The 20553-nt window shown below is 43.5% G+C and overlaps 2 protein-coding genes across 7 annotated transcripts; both read right to left on the bottom strand.

Annotated features, from left to right (window-relative positions):
• Window positions 1-152: 152 nt before the first annotated feature.
• On the bottom strand, window positions 153-7861 carry sesn2 (sestrin 2). Of its 4 annotated transcripts, none has more exons than XM_061664436.1 (11): window positions 5474-7169; window positions 4182-4247; window positions 3602-3790; window positions 3339-3521; window positions 2896-3114; window positions 2210-2345; window positions 1965-2080; window positions 1808-1891; window positions 1463-1569; window positions 1237-1381; window positions 153-873 (listed from the first exon to the last, which is right to left on the bottom strand). In XM_061664436.1, exons 1-11 carry the CDS (start codon window positions 5666-5668, stop codon window positions 763-765), a joined length of 1551 nt encoding a protein of 516 aa, XP_061520420.1. In that variant the 5' UTR covers window positions 5669-7169; the 3' UTR covers window positions 153-762. The 4 variants fall into 4 exon arrangements, with proteins under 4 accessions (XP_061520420.1, XP_061520417.1, XP_061520418.1 ...); XM_061664433.1 differs by having other exon boundaries at window positions 155-873; window positions 7076-7861; XM_061664434.1 differs by having other exon boundaries at window positions 157-849; window positions 7076-7861.
• Window positions 7862-8511: 650 nt separating this feature from the next.
• Window positions 8512-18867, bottom strand: matn1 (matrilin 1). 3 transcript variants are annotated; one of them, XM_061664440.1, is made up of 11 exons: window positions 18817-18867; window positions 17100-17298; window positions 15663-15847; window positions 15415-15579; window positions 14173-14395; window positions 13233-13355; window positions 11947-12119; window positions 11054-11285; window positions 9548-9700; window positions 9373-9453; window positions 8512-8842 (listed from the first exon to the last, which is right to left on the bottom strand). In XM_061664440.1, the coding sequence occupies exons 2-11, from the start codon at window positions 17188-17190 to the stop codon at window positions 8793-8795; spliced, it is 1476 nt and encodes a 491-aa protein (XP_061520424.1). In that variant the 5' UTR covers window positions 17191-17298; window positions 18817-18867; the 3' UTR covers window positions 8512-8792. The 3 variants fall into 3 exon arrangements, with proteins under 3 accessions (XP_061520424.1, XP_061520422.1, XP_061520423.1); XM_061664438.1 differs by lacking the exon at window positions 18817-18867 and having other exon boundaries at window positions 17100-17307; XM_061664439.1 differs by lacking the exons at window positions 13233-13355; window positions 18817-18867 and having other exon boundaries at window positions 17100-17307.
• Window positions 18868-20553: the final 1686 nt, after the last annotated feature.

The following is a 20553-nucleotide window of genomic DNA, read 5'->3' as shown; positions in this document are numbered from 1 at the left end:
TTAACCTCCCCAGAGCCAGATGAGGTGGCTGGGGCATCTGATTCGGATGCCTCCCGGGCACGTCCCACCGGGAGGAGACCCGGGGACAACCCGGGACACGCCGGAGAGACTACGTCTCCCGACTGGCCTGGGAACGCATCGGGATCCCCCGGAAGATGACGGATGAAGTGGCTGGGGAGAGGGAAGTCTGGGCGTCCCTGCTAAAGCTACTGCCCCCGCAATCCGACCTCGGATAAGCGGTACAAAATGGATGGATGCTTTCATTTTTTGGCATTTATAAACAAATTTAAAATGTCATGTTTACAATTAAACAATATGACATTAAGAGTCGGCCGAGGAGTTCTCATTTTAAAAGAACTCCACTGTGTGGAACAAAAATCTAAATACCTTGTAAATATCCACAGCAACCACTTTGTCCATTTTTTTGTCAAGTAACTCTTTATTGAATAGAAAAATACAAGCTTTTTGTCATTTTCTTTTAATCGCAGCCCTCAAAGTGCGTTTAAGGACACAATGGAGGAGTGAGCGAGCGTCACGCAGTCGCGCTTGACGGATTGCACCATAAACCAAGTCCGTCAAAACAAAAAACATTCCGATCGTGAGACTCGATATTAACGTGAGCGTCAACTTTCTGATGCTGAAGTGAACTTTCGGTGCAAAAACCCATTAAATACGTATAACACTGGAACAGAGCATATGAAAATACAAGAAGCAGCACAACAGCTGGCTCAGCATCCGCAACGTTCAGGTGGCGCTGGTTGGTCATCTCATGTAGTGAGTGATGGCTCGCAACGTGTACAACAGCGCCGCCTGCAGGCGAGCCTCCAACACGATGAGGTTGGCGTGGACCTGACGACACACCACGGTCGTTACCTTCAAGGGGGAACGAAATCCAAGTACTTTTCTTGCAAGAATACATTGTATGGGCCAGCATTAGTCAAAACCTGGTACGCTGATTAATATTACGATCGCCGCTAGTAGCGCGAGCGAATTGGCACCACATTATAAAATGTTGTTAGTTCAAACGATTGAACATGATTTCAGGATGGTGTGTTGAGGTAGGTAACCCTTTATGATGCCAATATAAGGTAGGATACCAACTTCGTCCGCCTTTTAAACGTCTTTTTTAGAATAAATACTTTGTACCGTATGTATCGTAACAGCATCAGATAGATCTCGGCATGGAGTGTGTGTGTGTTGCGTGTGTCTCAAGTGCGCACGTGTTTGTGTGTATACCTTCTCAGAGTGCCTGAAGTGCCTCCAGAAGGCGTGGTAGATGTGCGCAGTGGTCTGCTCGGGGTGGCAGGCCATGGTCTTGACAAACATCTTCAGGGATCGCTCCAGCAGCACGTTGACGCTGCCGTAGTCGTAGTCGTCGTACCTGCGGCGGGAAACACGGCGGCCTCGTTCATCAATATGTTGGTCGGCGGCAGCGGAATAAAGTGGAAGATGCTGTGCTGACCGGATCCCGTATAGACAGTGGATGTAGTTCCACAGAGCTTTCCTCAGCGTGTGCGTGTCCACGCCCTCGTGCATGGCCATCCTGTTGTACGTCAGGTTGCTCACCACCTTCAAAACACAACATCAACTCCACTGTAATGTAGGCATGGTATCTGTAAAAATAATAAAAAATATGAAATACCAATACTTCCATTCAGGGCTTTAACCCAATAAGGCTGCCAAAGTGTAACTTCAGATGTGTTTTAGGGACAATTTGGACATTTTCACTCAGGGGTGTTCTCAATTTCGTTGCCAGCAGTTTATACAAAAACGGCTGTGAGTTGGGTGGGGAAGAACAAGAAAGTACCTGGAATTTCTCATCCAGCAGCTGTCCCATGTCCGGCAGCAGCCTGTTGACCAGCGAGTAGCCGTGGTCCTCCCACGAGTAGTCCTGCAAATACCCGCAATGCGACGTCAAGCAACAGGGGACATTTGAGGTCATCTAGAAATAAGTAGACTACGACCTGGGCTCTCATGGTGGGCGGAGCCTGCTCTCCTTTGGGCGCAAAGTCCTCATATCTGAACTCCGGATCCTCCATCAGGTGAAGGAGCCTCTCTGGCGGCGCCTCTCGCACCACCGCTACAACGAGAGCAGAAGTGCAAGTGTATTAGAAATCAACACTCTCCATATGGAGTCCCTCAAGGGTCAATGCTCGATCCACTGTTTGGTTTAATGTGTACATGAGACAACGGGCAGGGCAATCAATACCGGTGGGGATGCTCTCGCTCCGCTCCCTCTCAAAGCGCGTGACCATCTCCTCCTGTGTACACTCTTCCTCCTGCTGCTCCTGCAGTTCCACCATCCTCTTCATCAGCACCTCCACCTCCATGGCGCTGTCTACCTGCTACACAACAACAACAATTTCATTTACACCAGTCATATAATGTTTGGGTCAAATTTGACAGCAATAAAAATACCCCGTCATTCTTAAACCCTGAAATTTGACTTCTACACTGACACATAGTTTCTTTTTGTACAGGTGCTACAAAGTATGTGTACACAGGCTGCTAGATTGACCAATGTGTGTGTTAAGTAAGGGGAAAATGGTGGTAATCTTCAAATGTACACTTTATTTTTTTTTACATTTATTGGGCAATAGTAATACCGTTCAAGAAGGCGTTCTAACGGTCCTGAGAACTTTCCATGTCGCCACCACATTTGCACAGGCATAAGACGTAAGAAACCAAAAGAAGCAGAGCGTAAATGTTTTTCTCCCAATAATAGTTTGCTCTGAAACATTAATCATCCATTTGTTAATGTTAGAGGCAATTAATACGTTTTGAAAAAACCTGCCCTTCATCATTTGATCTAGTCTATTATGTAGATATTCTTGGCCTGTGTGCAAGGAAATATGAACAATATTTAAGCGTTAACAACAACAGGCCCATTCTTACCTCCTGCCGCCTGTCCTCGTTCGCGGGGCTGAGGGGGCTGCGGGTGGGGTGTCCGGGCGACGGCGGCCGGAAGGTGTGGCCGCCGACGTGGTCAGGCTCGGGGTTGAGGCCGCATCCCCACACGAAGGAGCAGAGGGCGTGGGCGTGCGCCATCAGGATGACGGCGTGAATCAGCTCGGCCAACGACCAGCGAAGCTCGGCGCCCGGATACACCAGCTCCTGTGGGGAGGACCGAACGCATCAGGGGACAAAAAACGAGAGTACGTTCAAACCTAAAATTCCAGGAACTGAAAGTTATTGGTACTTGAAACTAAATTAAAAGGTTGCAAGGCGATACGTTTCGTGCTGTAGAAGGGTCTAAGGGTAAAATGTTTTCAAACAAGTCCTGTTACTTCCATTCTACTTTTGTGGCACCGAGTGAAACGCATCATACGGCGGCAGACCTGGATGTGCAGCTGCGTGATGAGCCAGGGTCTGTGGGCCAGCAGCTTGTTGAGGGGGTTCAGGCCTCTCAGTTTGGCCGGGGCGTGCCGCAGCCCGCTCAGCCAGCTCTCGTCCCCGCCGGCCTCCAGGAAGCTGGCGCTGTGCTGCTGTACCACGTAGGGGCAGTGGTGGCGGGCGGCGGCCTGAGGCGACAACCCAGCCAAATTAAGTCAGAAGCATTTTGCCGCCCCCTGGCGGATACCGGAGTTCTAGCATTTCTCACCATGATGGCGATGTAGTGTCTCCAGTGGCGGGGCAAGGGGCCGTCCATCTCCAACAAGGCATGCTGGGTTCTCAGGAAGCAGCTGAGGTAGGCGGGGTGCAGCGCCATAACCATGGTGACGTGGTCAACGCGACCCAGACTCAGGAACGACTTGATCAGGATGTCCTGGTCTGGCCCGTCTTTCAATATCTAAAACCAGAGCAGGTGTTAACTCCTGACATAAAAACAGTTTATGGGAAGCTCATGTTAAATGTAAAGTTGAAGCTAACGTTTAAAGCTAATGTTAAAAGCTATGTTGAGGCAAGTTTGATATTTAAGAGTAGCTTCATTTCACATGCATGATCAAGTTTTAAAAATGCAAACTTGCTGACATTTCTTCTCAAGCCTCAAATGAGGCGCCGTGAGTCGGAAGACGTCCCGAGCCGACGAGCCGTTTCCAAACCGGCGTTTTCTGGCATCGCAACGCTGCTGCTTCTTCTGCGCCGTGACGCAACCGGCGCGACAATATCGCAGCACGCACAAACTCAAAATCATTTACGCAATGACTGATTTGAATGTGTTGAGAATGGAGCCAACTCACCTGTTTGGCAGGAATGAAGGCGCTGGGACCGGAGGCCAGGGTGCGAGGAACTTCAACTCCTTGCTCCTGGTGATGAAGCGGACACAAAGTTGGGAAACGCCGTGGAGGATGAGCGAGCCGAGCCCCGCGTCACCAGATGATGGTAAAGAGTCATTGCGAAAGGGTGACCGCGTCAAAATGAGTCGCACAAAAGTCATTCTTGTTGTTGGGTCCATTTGTTTTAAATGTGTTAAAGTCCACGCGAGCCTATTGACTTGTTTGTTTGCATAAAATTGCCTTCGTGAGCAAAACGTTGTTTTGTCACGTAACCATAGTGCAGCCGTAAGTATTTACTTGCAGCAGTTTGCCAAGAAAAAATAAAACTAAACAGCCCAACACATCTAAAATTACCATAGATGATAACAGAACGCATTATCTATTGAAGGTTTGTACATTTTTCAAAAACATTTATAATGGGAGTTGGATATCGTTAGCTTAATAGCATAATTTTGCCAAGTCATTTTTAACTCCGTCGCAAATAAATACCCGTTTTCTAGCTAAGAAAATTGTGTGTAAATTCTTAGTCATCCAGATCTTGGTAATCCGCGAAGGTTGAATCGAAGCAACTGGACTCGTTGATTTTATGTTTGCTTTTCCCCTGGAAACTTTCAAAAATGACTTGGGCAATTATGCCATTTGGCTAACGGCATTTTATTTCGAGTTCGTTCACACAACAATTAATAATTATGTTCAAAATTCATGAAAATGTCACATTAGCCTTACTTCCCGAAAACCTTTGGTGTTATTTTTTTAGATTGATAGGCATGATATATATAAAATACAATCAGACATGTACAGTAACTGGGTGCAGATCCCACTGAGGATGTTTTGCCGTGGACGATGTCTGCACTGTACTCTAGTCAGAACTTTGACTTTTAGTATCAAGGGAAAAATATTATTTTTTTTTTTTTAACCAGTCACGATCAACTTCATTGAAAATTGTTATTCTTTTATTGCTTGGAAGCTTCATTGTGGAAAGCCTCGACAGAAAAGTAACAAAATTGCAGAGAAGTTAAACTGATACTTGTCAATGCAGTAAACCAAATATTTTCCATGTTAAAATTGCTTGAGGGCGTTTATAAACATACACATTTGAATAGAGTAACATGCCATGGTGTTTTTTTTTTTCCGCTCTCAAACATCATTCAACAGGCTTGTGAACCTCCTCTGCAACTTGGACTGGAACCAGAGAGGTTTCATAACAGGCAGCCGCTAAAATTAACATTTAAATGTTTTAAAAAAACAAAACTCACCGACATTTCCAGTGGAGAAATCTTTCCCTGATACTTCCTCTCATGGACATTAGAATGAAAAACTGCAGCTTGTTTGTCAGAAATAATCGAGGGCGGTAGGGGCGTGTATGTTCTAGAAAAGGGAGCTGGGCTCCATCTGAAAGTGAGCCATGACCAAAAGAGGGCGTGGCTACACAAGGAAGTGGTGTGCACCATGACCAAAAGGGGGCATGGCTGAGGCCGCTTGTTTGGCTCACCTCAAGAGTCTTGCATCACCTCCTCCTGAGCGCACGTCTGATGAAACCAGCAGAAATCATGAAGCCTTTTAACTTTTTTTTCCCCCCTCTCTTTGAAACCGTATTGATTAGTGTGACGAAATTATTCCAAATGAGGTCTTTTGAACGAACAGTCCAAGTCTAAACCTTTATCCCGAGTCAGCGTTTTCTTGAGTGGTGATGTCTGTGCATTTATTAAGACGGCATGTCAAAATTCTCAAGTTTCACGTAACTTCTACCAATATTCGTATTCTATTTCAGGGTGTTATAGACCCTAAAGTGGTGCTCTAACACCGTGCTCCTTATAAGGCGCCATGTTAGTGGTGTAGCTAGCATTGGGTCAGCAGCTGATAGCCAGCCGGATTGAAGGAAGATTCCAGTAGAGGTCCAATAGGCAGGCGAGGCGGTGGGTAAACTATTGTCGGAAGCTAACAGGCTTCCTTTGTTTTTCATGTTAGAAGTAACGTTGGAAGCTGTTAGCATTAGCGGTAACATAAACAAATTACAGAATCTATCATTGGAAGCTAACATTATATGCTAGCATTAGCAGTAACATAGGAAGAAAACTTAAATCTAACATTGGACGCCTATATCGTAAACTAACATTGAGACTAATGGTCTTTTTTAGCGCTATTACAGTTAATGTTGGAAGCCAACATTAAAGCTAACATCAGAAGCTAATGTTAAATGTAATGTTGATGCTAACATTAAAAGTAACGTTAAAGCTACCATAGGAAACGTTAAAAGTAACAAAGCTAAGATTGGAATATAACGTTTGAAGCTAATGTTAGAGATAAGGTTGAAAGCTAACTTTGGAAGTAACGGTTAACGTTAGAAGTAATGTTAAAGCTAACACTGGAATCTAACTTTGGAAGATGAGCGGTAACAACCGGCAAATATGTGACGCAGTAACTCATGGTGCTAACTAAAATGCCGAGTATGTTAGGAGCGCTGTTGTTCGCGGAGTAGCAGCTAGCGTTGGCCAAAAGCTCGACGGCACAAATTTGGCAGCGAATCCCAGAGTAAAAAACTTCAAATGGCTAATAGGAAAGTAGGAATTGGTTATTTCTACGGCCTCCGTCTAAATCTGATCATCTCCAAGCCATTGATTTCTGAGTGCAATGTTGTAAGATGACTTTGAAATGATACTTGACTTATTTAAGACTTAGAATATTGTTTGGGGGTTATTTAGTCTTTCAACTATAACTAGAAGCAGTTATACACATTTAAGGGGCGTCTATAGTATTCGCGCATGGTCTCGGTCCCTCACCTACGCGAATATCGAGGGTACATGGCACTAATCGGCTGGGCTTTGTGGTGCCATTTGAGCCCGGGGAGGAGGACTCACCTGGGCGGTCCGCAGCAGCTCGATGGCCCTGGCTCGCACCTCCCGCAACGGACACGACCGGGCCAACCGCAGCAGATGCAGAAGCGTCTCCTTGCCCAGCCGCGTCGAACCTGGTCGGTCCATACCCAAACAAAGCAGAACCCCTTGGCTGAGCTCCTCCAGAGCCGCCGCCCGCTCCTCCTCGTCCCTGCTACACAGCCGCGCTAGGGTCTTCACGGTCGGCCCACTTCCACTTCCACCGTCGTCGGGGTCGGGCACCGGGCCCGTTGCGCTGTCTCCGTTGGCACGGCGAGAGAAGCCCGTTTCGGGGTCGCTGGCCATGCCGCGCCGCTCGACTGACTGGTTGGAGTCGAGCTAGCTAACCGTTACGTCGTTTATCTCCAGACGTCGGTGGCTCAGTGTTCGACGCGACTCCCGGTTCCGTCAATGATTAACGCCGGGAAACGTCCCCGCGAGGCCGCTGTCCCTCCGCTCATTCCCGGGGAGACTGACTTGACGGATGTCGAACGAGGCTAACGTAGGCTAGGCAAGTGAAGCTAACCGCTGGTGGCAGATGCTCCAAAAAGTTTTAAACAAACCGTGACACGGCGGCTATAAAGAACCAGACGAGGTGGCGCAGCGGCTGGCTTATCGCTGGGCCAAACAAACAAACGTGACAGTTAACTAAAACGAAACGAAAAGAAAAAAGCCGCAGTCGTGCTTTTTCCAGGTTAGTTTGACGCCGATGAAGACGAACTCAAGTCGCCGGGTTCACTCGGCTGTCGCTTTCAAGCCCTCGCGGGTGACGTCGGCATGACGTTTACGGAAATTTCCAGCAATAAAACTGCGTACGTGCAAAAACTGTGCATTTCTTGATTTAAAAAAAAAAGAAACTATTAAAATGTTAGACGAAATTTCAAAGCGAACTCAATTTGACGTATGTATGGTATATATTTCTAAACAATGGACTTGCTAATTTTTGTAGTTGTTTATTATTGTGTACAGTATATATTTGCAGTGTACTATTAATTTTTCATTTCCCCGTGAGGGATTCTAATTAAGCGGCACTGTGGATGAAGTGGTTAGCACGTCCGCATCACAGTTCTGTTTGAACCTGGGATCCATTTTTCCTGTGTGGAGTTGGGTGGGTTTTCACCCAGTACTCCGGCTTCCTCCAATATTCCAAAGACTCCGCTGACGGCTCTAAATTGTCTATAGGTGTGAATGCTTGTTTGTCTGTTTGTGTCCTGTTTTGGAAAAGCTTCCTGCTACCCCTATGAGGAAAATTAAGCACAATAGAAAATGAATGTATGGATTATAAAGTTAATACAAAAGTCGGTCCTGAGGGTCCCGGAGGTCCTGGAAGACCACCTCTTGAAAAACAAAGTGTGAAATGTGTTTCTTTAGGGTAAATGATGGTTAAAAAACAAAACAGTATCACAACCTTTGATGTACTTCCTGAATCACCTTTATTTAGAAAATACACAGCATGGTCATACCCCTAGGATGAGACAAATCATATTCATTTTCTTGCATTTTATATACAAGAAGTGCAGGGGTGATGAGTAGGATTGATAAAAAGTGAGTGAAGGTGACGCCATGTGGGCTTGCAGTGTTTCCCTATGAGGGAAGACTTGTTTTAACAAAGGCACAGTCTCCATGGCAACCGGCACCTTTTGTGTCCGAGGAGGCCGAGGGTGGTCCGTGTGTTTAACGGGGAATGACGCCATGCGGGGCTTCAGACGATTTTGTTCTCCAGCAGAGCGATCCTCTTGGACATATTCTCGAGTGGGACGCTCGTTAAGGGCAAGAAGAAGACGGCGAAGAATTCAAGCTGACTTTTCACACACAACACGTTTGGTCAAGATCTGACCTTGTGGAGTTGAGTTATTTGAGTTTCGTGTTTTCTGGTGTGTCATCAAACTTTGCATCCATGCTCCACCCACTCACCTTAACGGAAACTGAACAAATTTAGCATTGCTCATCTGTCTGTATACGTGACTGTAATTTGGTAGCAAAATGACAAAATCTCTAGGACGTGTTTGTCTTTCAAAGACCCCCTAGGCCAAAATTAGTCTCAAATTGAAAAATGGCAGACTTCCTGTGTCTTTTCAGGGATGGCTTCTTGAGGCTTTTTTGTGGGTATACTCATGATAGACAAGCCTACTAAATTTCATGACCATCCGACAAAATCTCTACGACAGGTCTGTCTTTGAAGAACCCCACCCCTGGAAGCGGCCCGAAAATGGCCACTCGGAACCAAAATCGCAGACTTCCTGTTTCTTTTCAGACGCAGATAAATAAATAATAAAGGATATTTTTCTTCGTTAGTGCCTGCAGTGCTTCTTCTACTTTCTTCTGGAACTTCACCAGGGAGTCACACTCGCACGGGTCCTCCTCTGTCGGAACAGGAAATTCAAAGGAGTTGAGATAATATTATATCATGAGAACAGATTACATTATCTCTTCAGTATGTATGCGGCGTCACGCAACCTTGGCAGATGTTAATCTGCAGCTTCTTGGCGATCTGCGTCATGGCCTTGAAGTCTGCGGTGTAGAAGTAGTGCTCGCCGGTGGGCTGCGAGGCGATCTCCTTCAGCTCGTCCTCAACGGCGTTGCCCACGCCCACCGCGTACATCTTGAAGCCTGCCACGCAAACACACACAGAAGAAATTAGTTCCAATGAAAACTTTAAAATTATCCATCTTCTTGACCACTTCTCCTCACTAGGCTCGCGGGCTGCTGGAGCCTATCCCAGCTATCTTCGGGCGGGAGGCGGGGTACACCCTGAACCGGTCGCCAGCCCATCGCAGGGCACATAGAAACAAACAACCATTCGCACCCACATTCACACCTACGGGGAATTTAGAGTGCCAATCAACCTACCACGCATGTTTTTGGGAAGTGGGAGCAAACCGGAGTGCCCGGAGAAAACCCACCCAGGCACGGGAAGAACATGCAAACTCCACACAGGCGGTGCCGGGATTTGAACCCCGGTCCCCAGAACTGTGAGGCAGATGTGCTAACCAGTCGACAACCGTGCTGCTGAAGTCGCACAAAACCTCCCAAGACCTCAGTTCGGTAAGCATCAACATATCCTTTGTTTTTTTTGTTTGTTTTTGTGACTCTAATTCTAAAAGTTAGACTAAAAACTACCTCAATTGCCAACACATTTTATTATTTAAAAAAACAAAACAGAAATTACAATATATATATTTTTTTAAATAATTATTGAGTTTACGCATGCACTAAATAATGTAAAGATGCAAAAGAGTAAAAAAACAAATAATTTCTTACTCTTCAGCATGTTGTACTCCATGAAAAGAACTGGTTGAACACTTCCCCCTCAAATACTATGCAGATGGAATAAAAAGAAAACCCACTTTATTTCCCAACAAATTATTATCGTCATGTGTAAGTATTTTATTTTACGCATATTGCAATATATTTTTTTAATTTCAATGTTTTTTTTTTTTTGCTTGTACGTCTGCACACAAAGATAGAATTAATGACCTTGTGGGCACTTTTCCTATATAAAAGAAAAACCTACCTTTATCTCTTAACTGATCCTTTTAAAAAAAAAAAAAATGCACAAATTACGGTGCATTTCAAAAATAATTTAGGATTTCATTGTCTGTGTTACACGGCCCCCTGGTGGCCAAGGGACACACCAGAAGGAGCAGTGCAATGCCCATTGAATTAAAGCACGACATAATGCACAAACTTTTTAATTCTTTACATTCTATTTGTGTTAATATTGTGTTTTTATAAAGTAAAATGCAATAAAGTGCTATTTTTCTTATTAAAAACACGTTAAAAAATGTCTGGAACGGATTAATGGCATTTCCATTTATTTCAATGGGGAAAGGTGATTTCAGATACAAGTGCTTTAAGTTCACAGTGATCGCAGAACAAATGGAACTCTTCCGACCTGTTAAGAATGTTAAAAAGCCTGTGCGGTTACTACATAGTTCCTTCTTATTTGGTATGGGTGCTCACCCATCTCCTTGGCCTTCTTGGCGGCGTCGCCGATGTAGTCCTGGCTGCGTCCGTCCGTGAAGACGATGCCCACCTTAGAGACGCCGGGCCGGGCGCCGTGGCCCACGCTGAAGCTCTTGTCGGTCAGGTAGCGCAGGGCCTGGCCTGTCATGGTTCCCCTCTCCATGTAGGCCATCTTCTTCACGGCCTCCTTCAGGTCCTTCTTGTTGTTGTGGCGGCCCAGCGGGAACTCCTGATGGCGGACAGATGGGACGGTAAAGACAGGAAGTGGAGGTTTTTTTCGCAGCCATTTTGGAATAAGCCCTAAACTCAATCATTTCTCGTCTATAAGCCATTGTGGAATTAGACCTTATCTTCCAAAATTTTTATTTTTTGTTTTTTTTTAAATCCACAAAGTAAAAAAAAAAAAAAAAAAAAAAAAAAAAAAAAAGTCCACAAATAACAAAACGTTTTCAGAATGTATTTCTTTTTCCTTTTTCATGTATTTGTTTTCCCCATACAAAGAACTGATTGACGAACATGCAGGCACTTTTTCTCCAAAAGTCAATATGGAGTTGGACCCAAAAATCTCATCGTAATCTCCTACAAATATATATATTTTGAATGTATTCATTATTTAGAATAATACACAGTTAACTCTTTAAAATTTACAACTCTTGCATGTATTTCTCCACAGAAGAAAATGGATGAAAAAGCCACTGTGAGGTAAAAAAATAAAAGCCAGCTGTATCTAACATTTGTATTTATTATTTAAAAAAAATGCACAAATTATTTGTAAATAAAATTTAAAAAAATTTGTGTATGTATCTCTCCTCACCAAGAACTTCGAGAAGTAATTTGCGGTCATTTTATGGGCAATATTTGAGATATAATCACCTAAGTTTTGTCTTTACCTGTCGGACCAGGCTGGAGTACTGCACGAGGCCGACGTGCGCTTTGCTGTCCGACACGTCCAGCTTGTCCACAATCTGGTTGATCCACTTCTTGACCAGCTCAAAGTTCTCCGGACGCACGCTCTTGGAGCCGTCGATCAGGAAGACCACGTCCGTCGCAGAGTTGCTGCACGCTGCGCGCACACGCACGCACGCACGCACGCACGCACGCACGCACGCACGCACGCACCACACACACACACACACACACACACACACACACGCGCATACACACGTTGCACGTCAGCCTCGTAGCTTCGCATCTACGCTAAAACCAGGGAATAGAAAGTCGAAGGATTTATTTGATATCCGGCTTAAGGTCCATGAACTAGTACGATCTTTGTCCTCACTTGTAAGACAACTCAGCGCAATAGTTGAATGAATTGTAAGCCGTTGCAAGATTATGCCCTTTTTTTTTTTTATTCCTTTGTTTAAGTTTCTCATTTAAAATGCGACCTGGAGGCAATTTAGGTTCCAGCGTCTTGCCCAAGGACACTTGGACAGTGGACAGTTGGAGCCGGGATTCCAACCACCAACACTTGGGTTAGCGCAGTTTGAGCATTAATACTACGTTTAACTAGGCTAGCTCACAAGGAAATTTAAAACTGTACTTAAATTATTCTATTAAAATGTATTGCGCATAGCAGTGGAAACTATGTCCCAAGTAGAAGAAAACAAAAATGAAGAATTCATGTAAATGTATTGTAGTAAAACGTTAACTGCAACTGAACTTTGACAGCGATTCTTTCACGTACCACTAGAGTAAGCCCAGGTACCACACTTTGAGGAACACTAGTCTAGGGCACACTAGTAGAATGGCGATGTCTTACTCGTCAAGTCTTTTCCATTACTAGTGCCACTTTTGGCCAAATAGGAAAACGCAATTGAACCTTACTAGTAAATGACTGCGCTTCACTAGGCTCAGTGGGAGGCATTAGTGGAAAAAAACATACTAATCAGACAAACTTGTTTTACTAGTGCGCAGAAAGGTTTTACTCGTGAGAGCAGAAGAGCGTACTAGAACATGGACTTTAATCTGGAGGTCAAGGATCTGGAATAAATGCACAAACGGCCTATCTAAACCGTTTGTGCATTTATTCCATATCCGTGATAATCAAAGGCAGTTGTTGGGGGGGGGGAGAGACATGCTACGAGTTAGACACACTAGTGTGCTGTTTTAGCATACTAGTACATGGACTTTAATCTGGATATCAAGGATATGGACTAGTGCCCGGTCTCGCACTCACCACTGCAACTGCGCCCATCGTCCATGAGGGTAAAGCCGTCTTTGCAGGCGCACTTGTACGATCCGGGCGAGCTGACGCATACCTGCTCGCAGTCGTGATCCGCGGTGGCGCACAGGTCCGACACTGCGCGTGTTTGGGAGTGTGTGTGAGAGTGCAGTTTGCGCACACACACACACACACACAGGAGGAAAGGAGGGAGAATAATAACTATGTCAGTCGGTGGGTTTTTAATGATCCACTGAGGGGTTTGAAGGCAGTGGATCCTTAAAACAGGAAAGAAATTGGATAACTACATTATCCTTTAGACATACAGCAACATTTACAGGGTTTTAGGAGGCGGGGTATTAATTCATCAGGTAAACAGGTTTAGGGTAAGGTAATGTACTAAGTAGGTAGATGTAGAACTACGTACAGTGGACCCCCATTATTTGGTCGCATTGAAATGTATTTATTTCTAAACTCCCCAAATTCTTGAATAAGCAGGAATAAACTGCCAGGGTTCCCCCCCCATAAAAAAAATAAAAAATTGAAAACAACTGGAGAGAAAAACGCAGAAAAAAACAACTGCGGCTCGGTGAATATGTGGGTGCCAAACCGCGAGTATGTGGGGGTCCACTGTAGAGATGAAAAGGGAAGGTTAGGTATTACTTTACTAGGTAGGTACATATAGTGCTGTCTAGTTAGGTCAAGATAATGCTACGTAGGTACAGTCGGTATGTAGGAAAGTACAGTATAGGGAGGTGTTGAACTACCTAGGTAGGTCAAGCGAAACGTTAAGGCACTAACTAGGTGGGTATAGCACAGTGGAGAGCAGGTTAAAAGTAAGGAAGCAATGCAGATTTTTTGTTTCTCCAATTTTCTTACCCTCAGTAAATCAGCAAGCAAAATGACAGCATTTCTTTCTTTACCCGCCCCCCTACCGCCAACATCTTCTTCTTACCACAGAAGGCCTCCTGGAACTTCTTGGTGAGCTTCTCGATGACGCTGTAGCTCTCCACGTAGTCCACGTGGTCGTCCAGGGGCTCGCTGGCCATCTGCTTGAGCGTGCTCATGTCCACGCGGCCCACGCCGATAGCGAAGATCTCGATGCCGGCGTCGCGCGCCCGCTGGGCCACGTCTTTCACGTTGTCCTGGGGGCGGCCGTCCGTCACGATGATGGCGACCTGCGACAGCACGGGACGACTTCATTGGACGTTCAGTTTGGTGACCTCGCAGTTGTGTTTTATACGCACATTTTCAGTTTTGTGTGCCGGTATTTAGAAGATGCGGATAACGTGCATTGAATTAAAGCTACAAATTGTAGAAAAACATGGGCGTGCGAGTAGTTGTCTTGGCGAAGAACTTCTGCGATATGTACAGTACTATAGTGATGCAGGAGTCAATCAGTGCTATAATGCCACCCGAGGGTGTCAAAATAGCTTACAAGTGGCGGACCTCTGTATGTCAAACGATGGACAAACTGCTCAAAGCGAGGACAGCAAGTGTGGTGAAAAACGGCAAAAATGTGTGTGTGGGTGGAGGCGGGAAATGTTGCAATTGAGGGAAAACTGTTTATTCCTTTTGATTCTATTTCATTTTGATTACTGGTACGTTTTAGACACACTGGGGGGAAAAAAACAACGTTTGTATTTACTTAATTCAAATGTTCATTGGTTGCACATGATTAAAAGCTGTTCAACTAAGTCTGTTATTTTCAAAGAGTGGAAAATGATGTCCATTGACCACATTTTAATTATGTGCAACTGATGTCGATGATCAAATTAAGTCATTTTTTTCACTGCAGTCCAATGTTGTACTGATGGAAACAATGTCAGGAAAAGCTTACTAGAACATCTGAATTTATTTTGAATAATTAGAGTTCCAAATACCAGTTAGTATGAGCACAAATCCTTCAGGATTCTGCTAGAAAGCAAATTGATGTCAGGAAAAGGCAACTAGAACATCTGAACTTTATTTAGCCTTAATCAGAGGCACTTTCAATGGTGGCAGGTGTGTGCGACTCCTGTTTAACATGAGTTTGAATGCGATTTGAATCATTCTGAACACAGCCCCAGTTTGTAACGAATTCAGTCAATGTAGGCACTGGGAAAGGTAAGGTACTCCACAGGTCGGTATCGCGGTACAGAACTAGCGTACGTGAAAAAAATGACATGACATTTGCACACTCTTGCATGCGTTTGACCTTGCTGATGTCAGGAGACTTGACGCGACCGCCCTCGTTCTCGCTGAAGGCCACGTTGAGAGCAAACTGGATGGCCAGGCCCGTCATGGTGCCCGTGGACAGCGGGTCCACTTTGGTCACCGCCTTGACCAGGCCGGCCTTGGTACGGTGCGTCTTCAGCGACACCTAATGGACATCCACGCAATCACAGTCCAGGTTAGAAAGTGTCGCCTTTTTGAAAAGACCTGGACGCGAGTGGGCCCACGTGCCTCGTTCTTGACGCGGCTGGCGTAGTTGACCACGCCCACTCGGGTGGCGTTGGGCCCCACGTCCAAGCCCTCGATGACCTTGGCCAGGAAGACTTTGACCTGCTCGAACTCCGAGGGGCGCACGCTGCGGCTGCTGTCCACGATAAACACCAGGTCGGTGGGACGCGTCTTGCATAGCCCCGCCGCTGCACGTAGGGGGCGACAACGAGGACGACTATTATCACTTCACATGGAAGATTTTTTTTTTTTTTTATATCCTCTTGCTTCTTTTGAAGATGCGAACTGTCGAATGATGTACTGTATTCTCGCTTTCTTTTCTTTATCTATTTCATTTGTCATTTTATATGCAAACATTTTTCCCATTTATATGTTCAGGTAAAGCAATGAAGAAATCACCATTTGTGTGACTGTTTCTATGACAGTGATGATGGAGGTGGCAGGAAGGAAAAGATGGCGACTACTACATATCTACAGATTTTCTAAGCAGCTCTGATTAATTAGTAACTTGACAGTGGAGGCAAGTTGATGGAGCCACGCAAAAAAATGGTCATGATAAAAAGAAATCAAATATATCATCAAAAATGGAGAATTATTTTAACTTAATTCCAAAATAAATGAATATAGTCAAAATAATTATTACATAATACAATATTAATATGAATTAAAAAACTATTCAGGCAGGTTGAGATGCTGGATCTAATATATATATATATATATATATATATATATATATATATATATATATATATATATATATGTGTGTGTAAAAATGTTGGGGGAATCTAATTAGGTAGAATAAAATAAATACAAACTCAAATTTAGAAAAATAATAATCAATAAATGTGTTGTAAAAGGCAGGATGGCATGACAGAGCTTATAAAAATAATCAATACACAAATTTTGGACAATATCTAAATAATGAAACTAAAAATAAATACACAATACACAATAATTATAGCTATAAAATTCAAATGAATTACACTATAACATTTTGGGGTGAGAAAATATATATATATATATATATATAAATTACAAAATAAAACAATTATAAATCATAATAGAAATCCAATTAAATATGTTAAAAGGCAGGCCAGATTTTCGATTTTCCCACCCAATTGAAACATCACCAATCTCCCTTCTCGCCCTTCACATCTGTTCCTCCCGCCAGCTTTGACACGACACTCCACAAGACACACTATACAGTAGTAGTAGTTCACGCAGTCTCCATCCACAAACATACGCCAATTTCAGCACTACAGACAGAGAAATATTTCTTTTCTTGGGATTTTTGTTATGCAATTACATCATTTTGTTCATAATAATTAGGTATTTTTACTATGCTGTGTTATTTTTCCTCTTAGTGCAGCAAGTGACAAGAAAAGTTGCACTCATAGGACCCCAAAACTAAGCGCATCCATCATAACCGACGTTGCTCACCCATGGCTGCGGCCGTGCGGAGGTCGACGGTGGCCTGCGCGCCCATCAGGCCGAGCATCAGCGCGAGGAGCAGCGGCGGCGTGAGCGTCATGGCGGTAAGCGAGGGCGACTGCGAGGGGACGGCGGGTCGAGAGAGGGAGAGAGAGAGAGAGAGAGAGAGAGAGAGAGAGAGAGAGACACGGACGCACCCGGGGAGTTCCTGGCCACAGTGAGAGTGAGACTGAGGGACTTCGAGCTGCAGGTTATCAATGCAAGTGCTTCACACACACTCACTCACTCACCCACCAATCCCCCCCCCCTCACCCCCCCCACACACACACACTCACACACTCTTTTAGTTAGCCATGTTTGTGCCTGAAAGAGGGAAATACCTGCCCTGGGAGGACCAAAAATGGTGGTCAGGGAAAGGTAAACACACCTAGGACAGGTATGAATGCATGTGTGTGTGTGTGTGTGTGTGCTGGGTACAGTATGCGTGTGTGTGTGTGTGTGTGTGTGTGTGTGTGTGTATGCGTGCGTGCGTGCGTGCGTGTGTGTGTGTGTGTACGGGTGTGTGTCAGGGGGTACAGGAGCAGCTGGGGTAAGGGTGCTCGGATCGGGCCAAATAAACACCAACATGAATTCCTCTTTTCTCCGCACATTCCCAAAACACATTTACGGAAGTCACAGGGGATAGATGCACACACAGACTGGTCACTGTGTGTTACTGCACGTCTCTGTGTGTGTGTGTGTGTGTGTGTAAAAGCTTGACAGTGGTGCCTTAACTCACGAGGTTCATTCGTTCCGTGACCACGCTCACAACTCAGAACACTTGGATCGCAAATTGGGATTAGTGATTTCAAATGTCTATCAGGTCTTTGCACATTGAATGGCATCCCCCAGGGTTCTTTCCCTTGCCCACTTGTTGTTTTTCTCTTTTTACTAACTTGATTCTTGTACTGTTGTGACATTTTTCTTTAAATATTGTGACTGATCTGATTTTCTAATTCTAATAACTAAAAATAAAATGTTATTGTGGTAACCGTACGACTAAAACTGGATTTTATTTTTTGCATTGTAATTACTTTTTTCTTGTATTGTGACAAAAAATATATTTTATTCTTGAAACTGAACTTTTTTTAAATCCAATGATTTTTTTTTCCTCATAATACTGTGACTTTTAGTTACATGTTACTTTTTTTTTTTTAATCTATTGCAACTTTTGTTACTTACTTGTTTATTACAAAATATTGACTTTGTTTTTTCACATATGCCGTAATAAATCAGATTTTACTCTTAATGTTATGATTTTTTTCATAATATTGTTACTTTTGCATAACATATTGCATACGTTAGTACTTTTTATTGTAGTATTGTGATTTCTAGGAAAAAAAAGTAAAAAGTTAATTCACTTTTTTTTGTCTTAATATTGTGACTTTAAAAAAATTGGACAAATTAATTAACATGCACAAATAAAGCAGTTCTTAGCAAATGAAATGTTATGCAAACTACAGTAAATCTTGAAAAGAACAGCATGTGCTGCTTAGTCTGTCATATTATACAATATTGACACTTACACTGGTTCCAAAAGGCTCACAATATTAGCCTTCAATTATCATCCCTTCAACCAGCACAGAATTCGTACCTCATAAACTTGTCAATTCCACCAAAAGTGTTTGGGAAGACTTGTGTTGGCAAAAACACACGGAGCAATAAAAAAATTTAACAGAAAACTCACAAAACAAAGTTGCAATCCAGTCCTTACGCTGCGGTGGCAGGTGGGCACCGGCGGGACCCCCTGAAGGTGTAAACACAAGGGGGTTAAAAAAAAAACAAAAAAACAACAACACTTTACTACATTCACATATACAGTATATATACACACACATCAATGGGAGCCAGATACACATAAAACAGAGACCCCTCTTTTTACCACCAACATCCCACCCCACCCAGCCGAGCACGCATTCCTCTAGCCTCCCCTTACACACACACACACACACACACTCCATCCACACACAGGCCGCAATTGAGGATGCAAAACAGGGAGGGGTGAGCCTAGAGTAAATGGTCCCACATATTTCCTACTTGAGTGAATATACGGCAAAATCAACATTACTATATATATATACAGTATATATGTACTGTCTGTGTGTGTGTGTGTGTGTGTGTGTGTGTGTGTGTGTGTGTGCGTATACTGACAGGCCCAAGATGAAAGGTCCGAGGAGGTTCCTGGAAAACGTGACATCTCAGGGACGCACCACGTTTGGCTCAGAAGGGAGACGCAACGCATGTTTGCACACGTACGATATGTATGCATAAATACAGTGCGGTTATGTAACACACACACACACACACACTCACACACACACACACACACACAAACACATACACGGGGGCATCCATCAGCAAAACAAGCCTGGAACATGTCCTGATGGAGGAGAAAAACTAAAACAAACAGGAAAAAAAGTCTCTTCGTGTGTTAGAAAGAGAGCCAGCAAATGAATTAAACTTTTAATTAACATTTCCCTTTAAAAAAAAAAAAAACAAATAATAATATTTCCCTTTGGAATGATGAAATATTATGTGAGAGACCCCTTTGGGAAACTTTTTAATGGATTTACTGAGGAGTTATGATTTCCCTTTCAGTGAATGTTTCAAAGTAAAGGATTCCGAATGAATTTTTTTTTGGATTGAATGTAAAATGGATTGGTCATATACAGTGGACATAAAAATCATATACAGTGGACATAAAAAGTCTACACACCCCTGTTTAAATGTCAGTTAGTGATTTAAAAAATGAGAAAATAATTTCACAAGGATGTGGCTATGTTCTGGCATTTTTGGTGGGGGAAAGGATGTGAGAGATGCCACAGATTATTTTGAATTATTATTTTTTTAAAGGATTTACTTTGAACTTGAAAAATAAATATATAAAATTAATAGGATTTTTTATATTTTGTTTTCTTTATGATATTGTGACTTAAAACACTTTCATATTTTGGGACTATAACTTTTGTTATATGATAAAAATAAAATATTACTCTAAAACAGTTTTTATATTTCAGAATTTTTTGTAATATAGTGACGAACAAAAAAGATGTTCTATTCATTATATATTCCCGATTACTTTACAATTTATGAAGTATATCTACTCATATTAATATAGTATTTATTTATTTATTGCTTATACAATTAAGGTTTCCAGATTTCAAGTCTCTCAAATCTTTACAACATGGAGCGGCGTCCCGCAGGGATCTTTCCTTTGCCCACTTGTTATTTGTCTCTTTTTACCGGCAAACCAACAAAAACAGACAAAAATAACATGTATTATTAGATAATATTCCTGTAAATCGTCCTTTTTGGCTGCACATTTCGACAGAGAACATCAAACAACAACGGTGCACTGCCAGCTTCGTAGCGCGCAAACAAGCCTAAAGCAAACTCACACTGCACGTATTACCAGCCCCCTGTA

The sequence above is a fragment of the Phycodurus eques genome, chromosome 20, assembly GCF_024500275.1.
Source record: "Phycodurus eques isolate BA_2022a chromosome 20, UOR_Pequ_1.1, whole genome shotgun sequence".
In the NCBI taxonomy this organism is placed as follows: Eukaryota; Metazoa; Chordata; class Actinopteri; order Syngnathiformes; family Syngnathidae; genus Phycodurus; species Phycodurus eques.
Note: the sequence above shows the minus strand (reverse complement) of the source record. Positions and strands in the feature narration are given on the sequence as shown.

Bases quoted from the DNA above. Each gene is read 5' to 3' on its own strand.
- sesn2 (XM_061664433.1), bottom strand. From the start codon at position 7,396: ATGGCCAGCGACCCCGAAACGGGCTTCTCTCGCCGTGCCAACGGAGAC. The intron at 4,248-7,075 runs GTGAGTCCTCCT...CTTCATCACCAG, and splicing joins AGCTGCTGCGGACCGCCCAG to GAGCAAGGAGTTGAAGTTCC. The intron at 1,382-1,462 runs GTCAGCACAGCA...TTCCCGCCGCAG, and splicing joins CACTGTCTATACGGGATCCG to GTACGACGACTACGACTACG.
- matn1 (XM_061664440.1), bottom strand. From the start codon at position 17,190: ATGACGCTCACGCCGCCGCTGCTCCTCGCGCTGATGCTCGGCCTGATG. The intron at 14,396-15,414 runs GTCAAACGCATG...GTGCTGTCGCAG, and splicing joins AGTCTCCTGACATCAGCAAG to GTCGCCATCATCGTGACGGA. The intron at 9,454-9,547 runs GTTGCGTGACGC...CTGTTCCGACAG, and splicing joins GCAGATTAACATCTGCCAAG to AGGAGGACCCGTGCGAGTGT.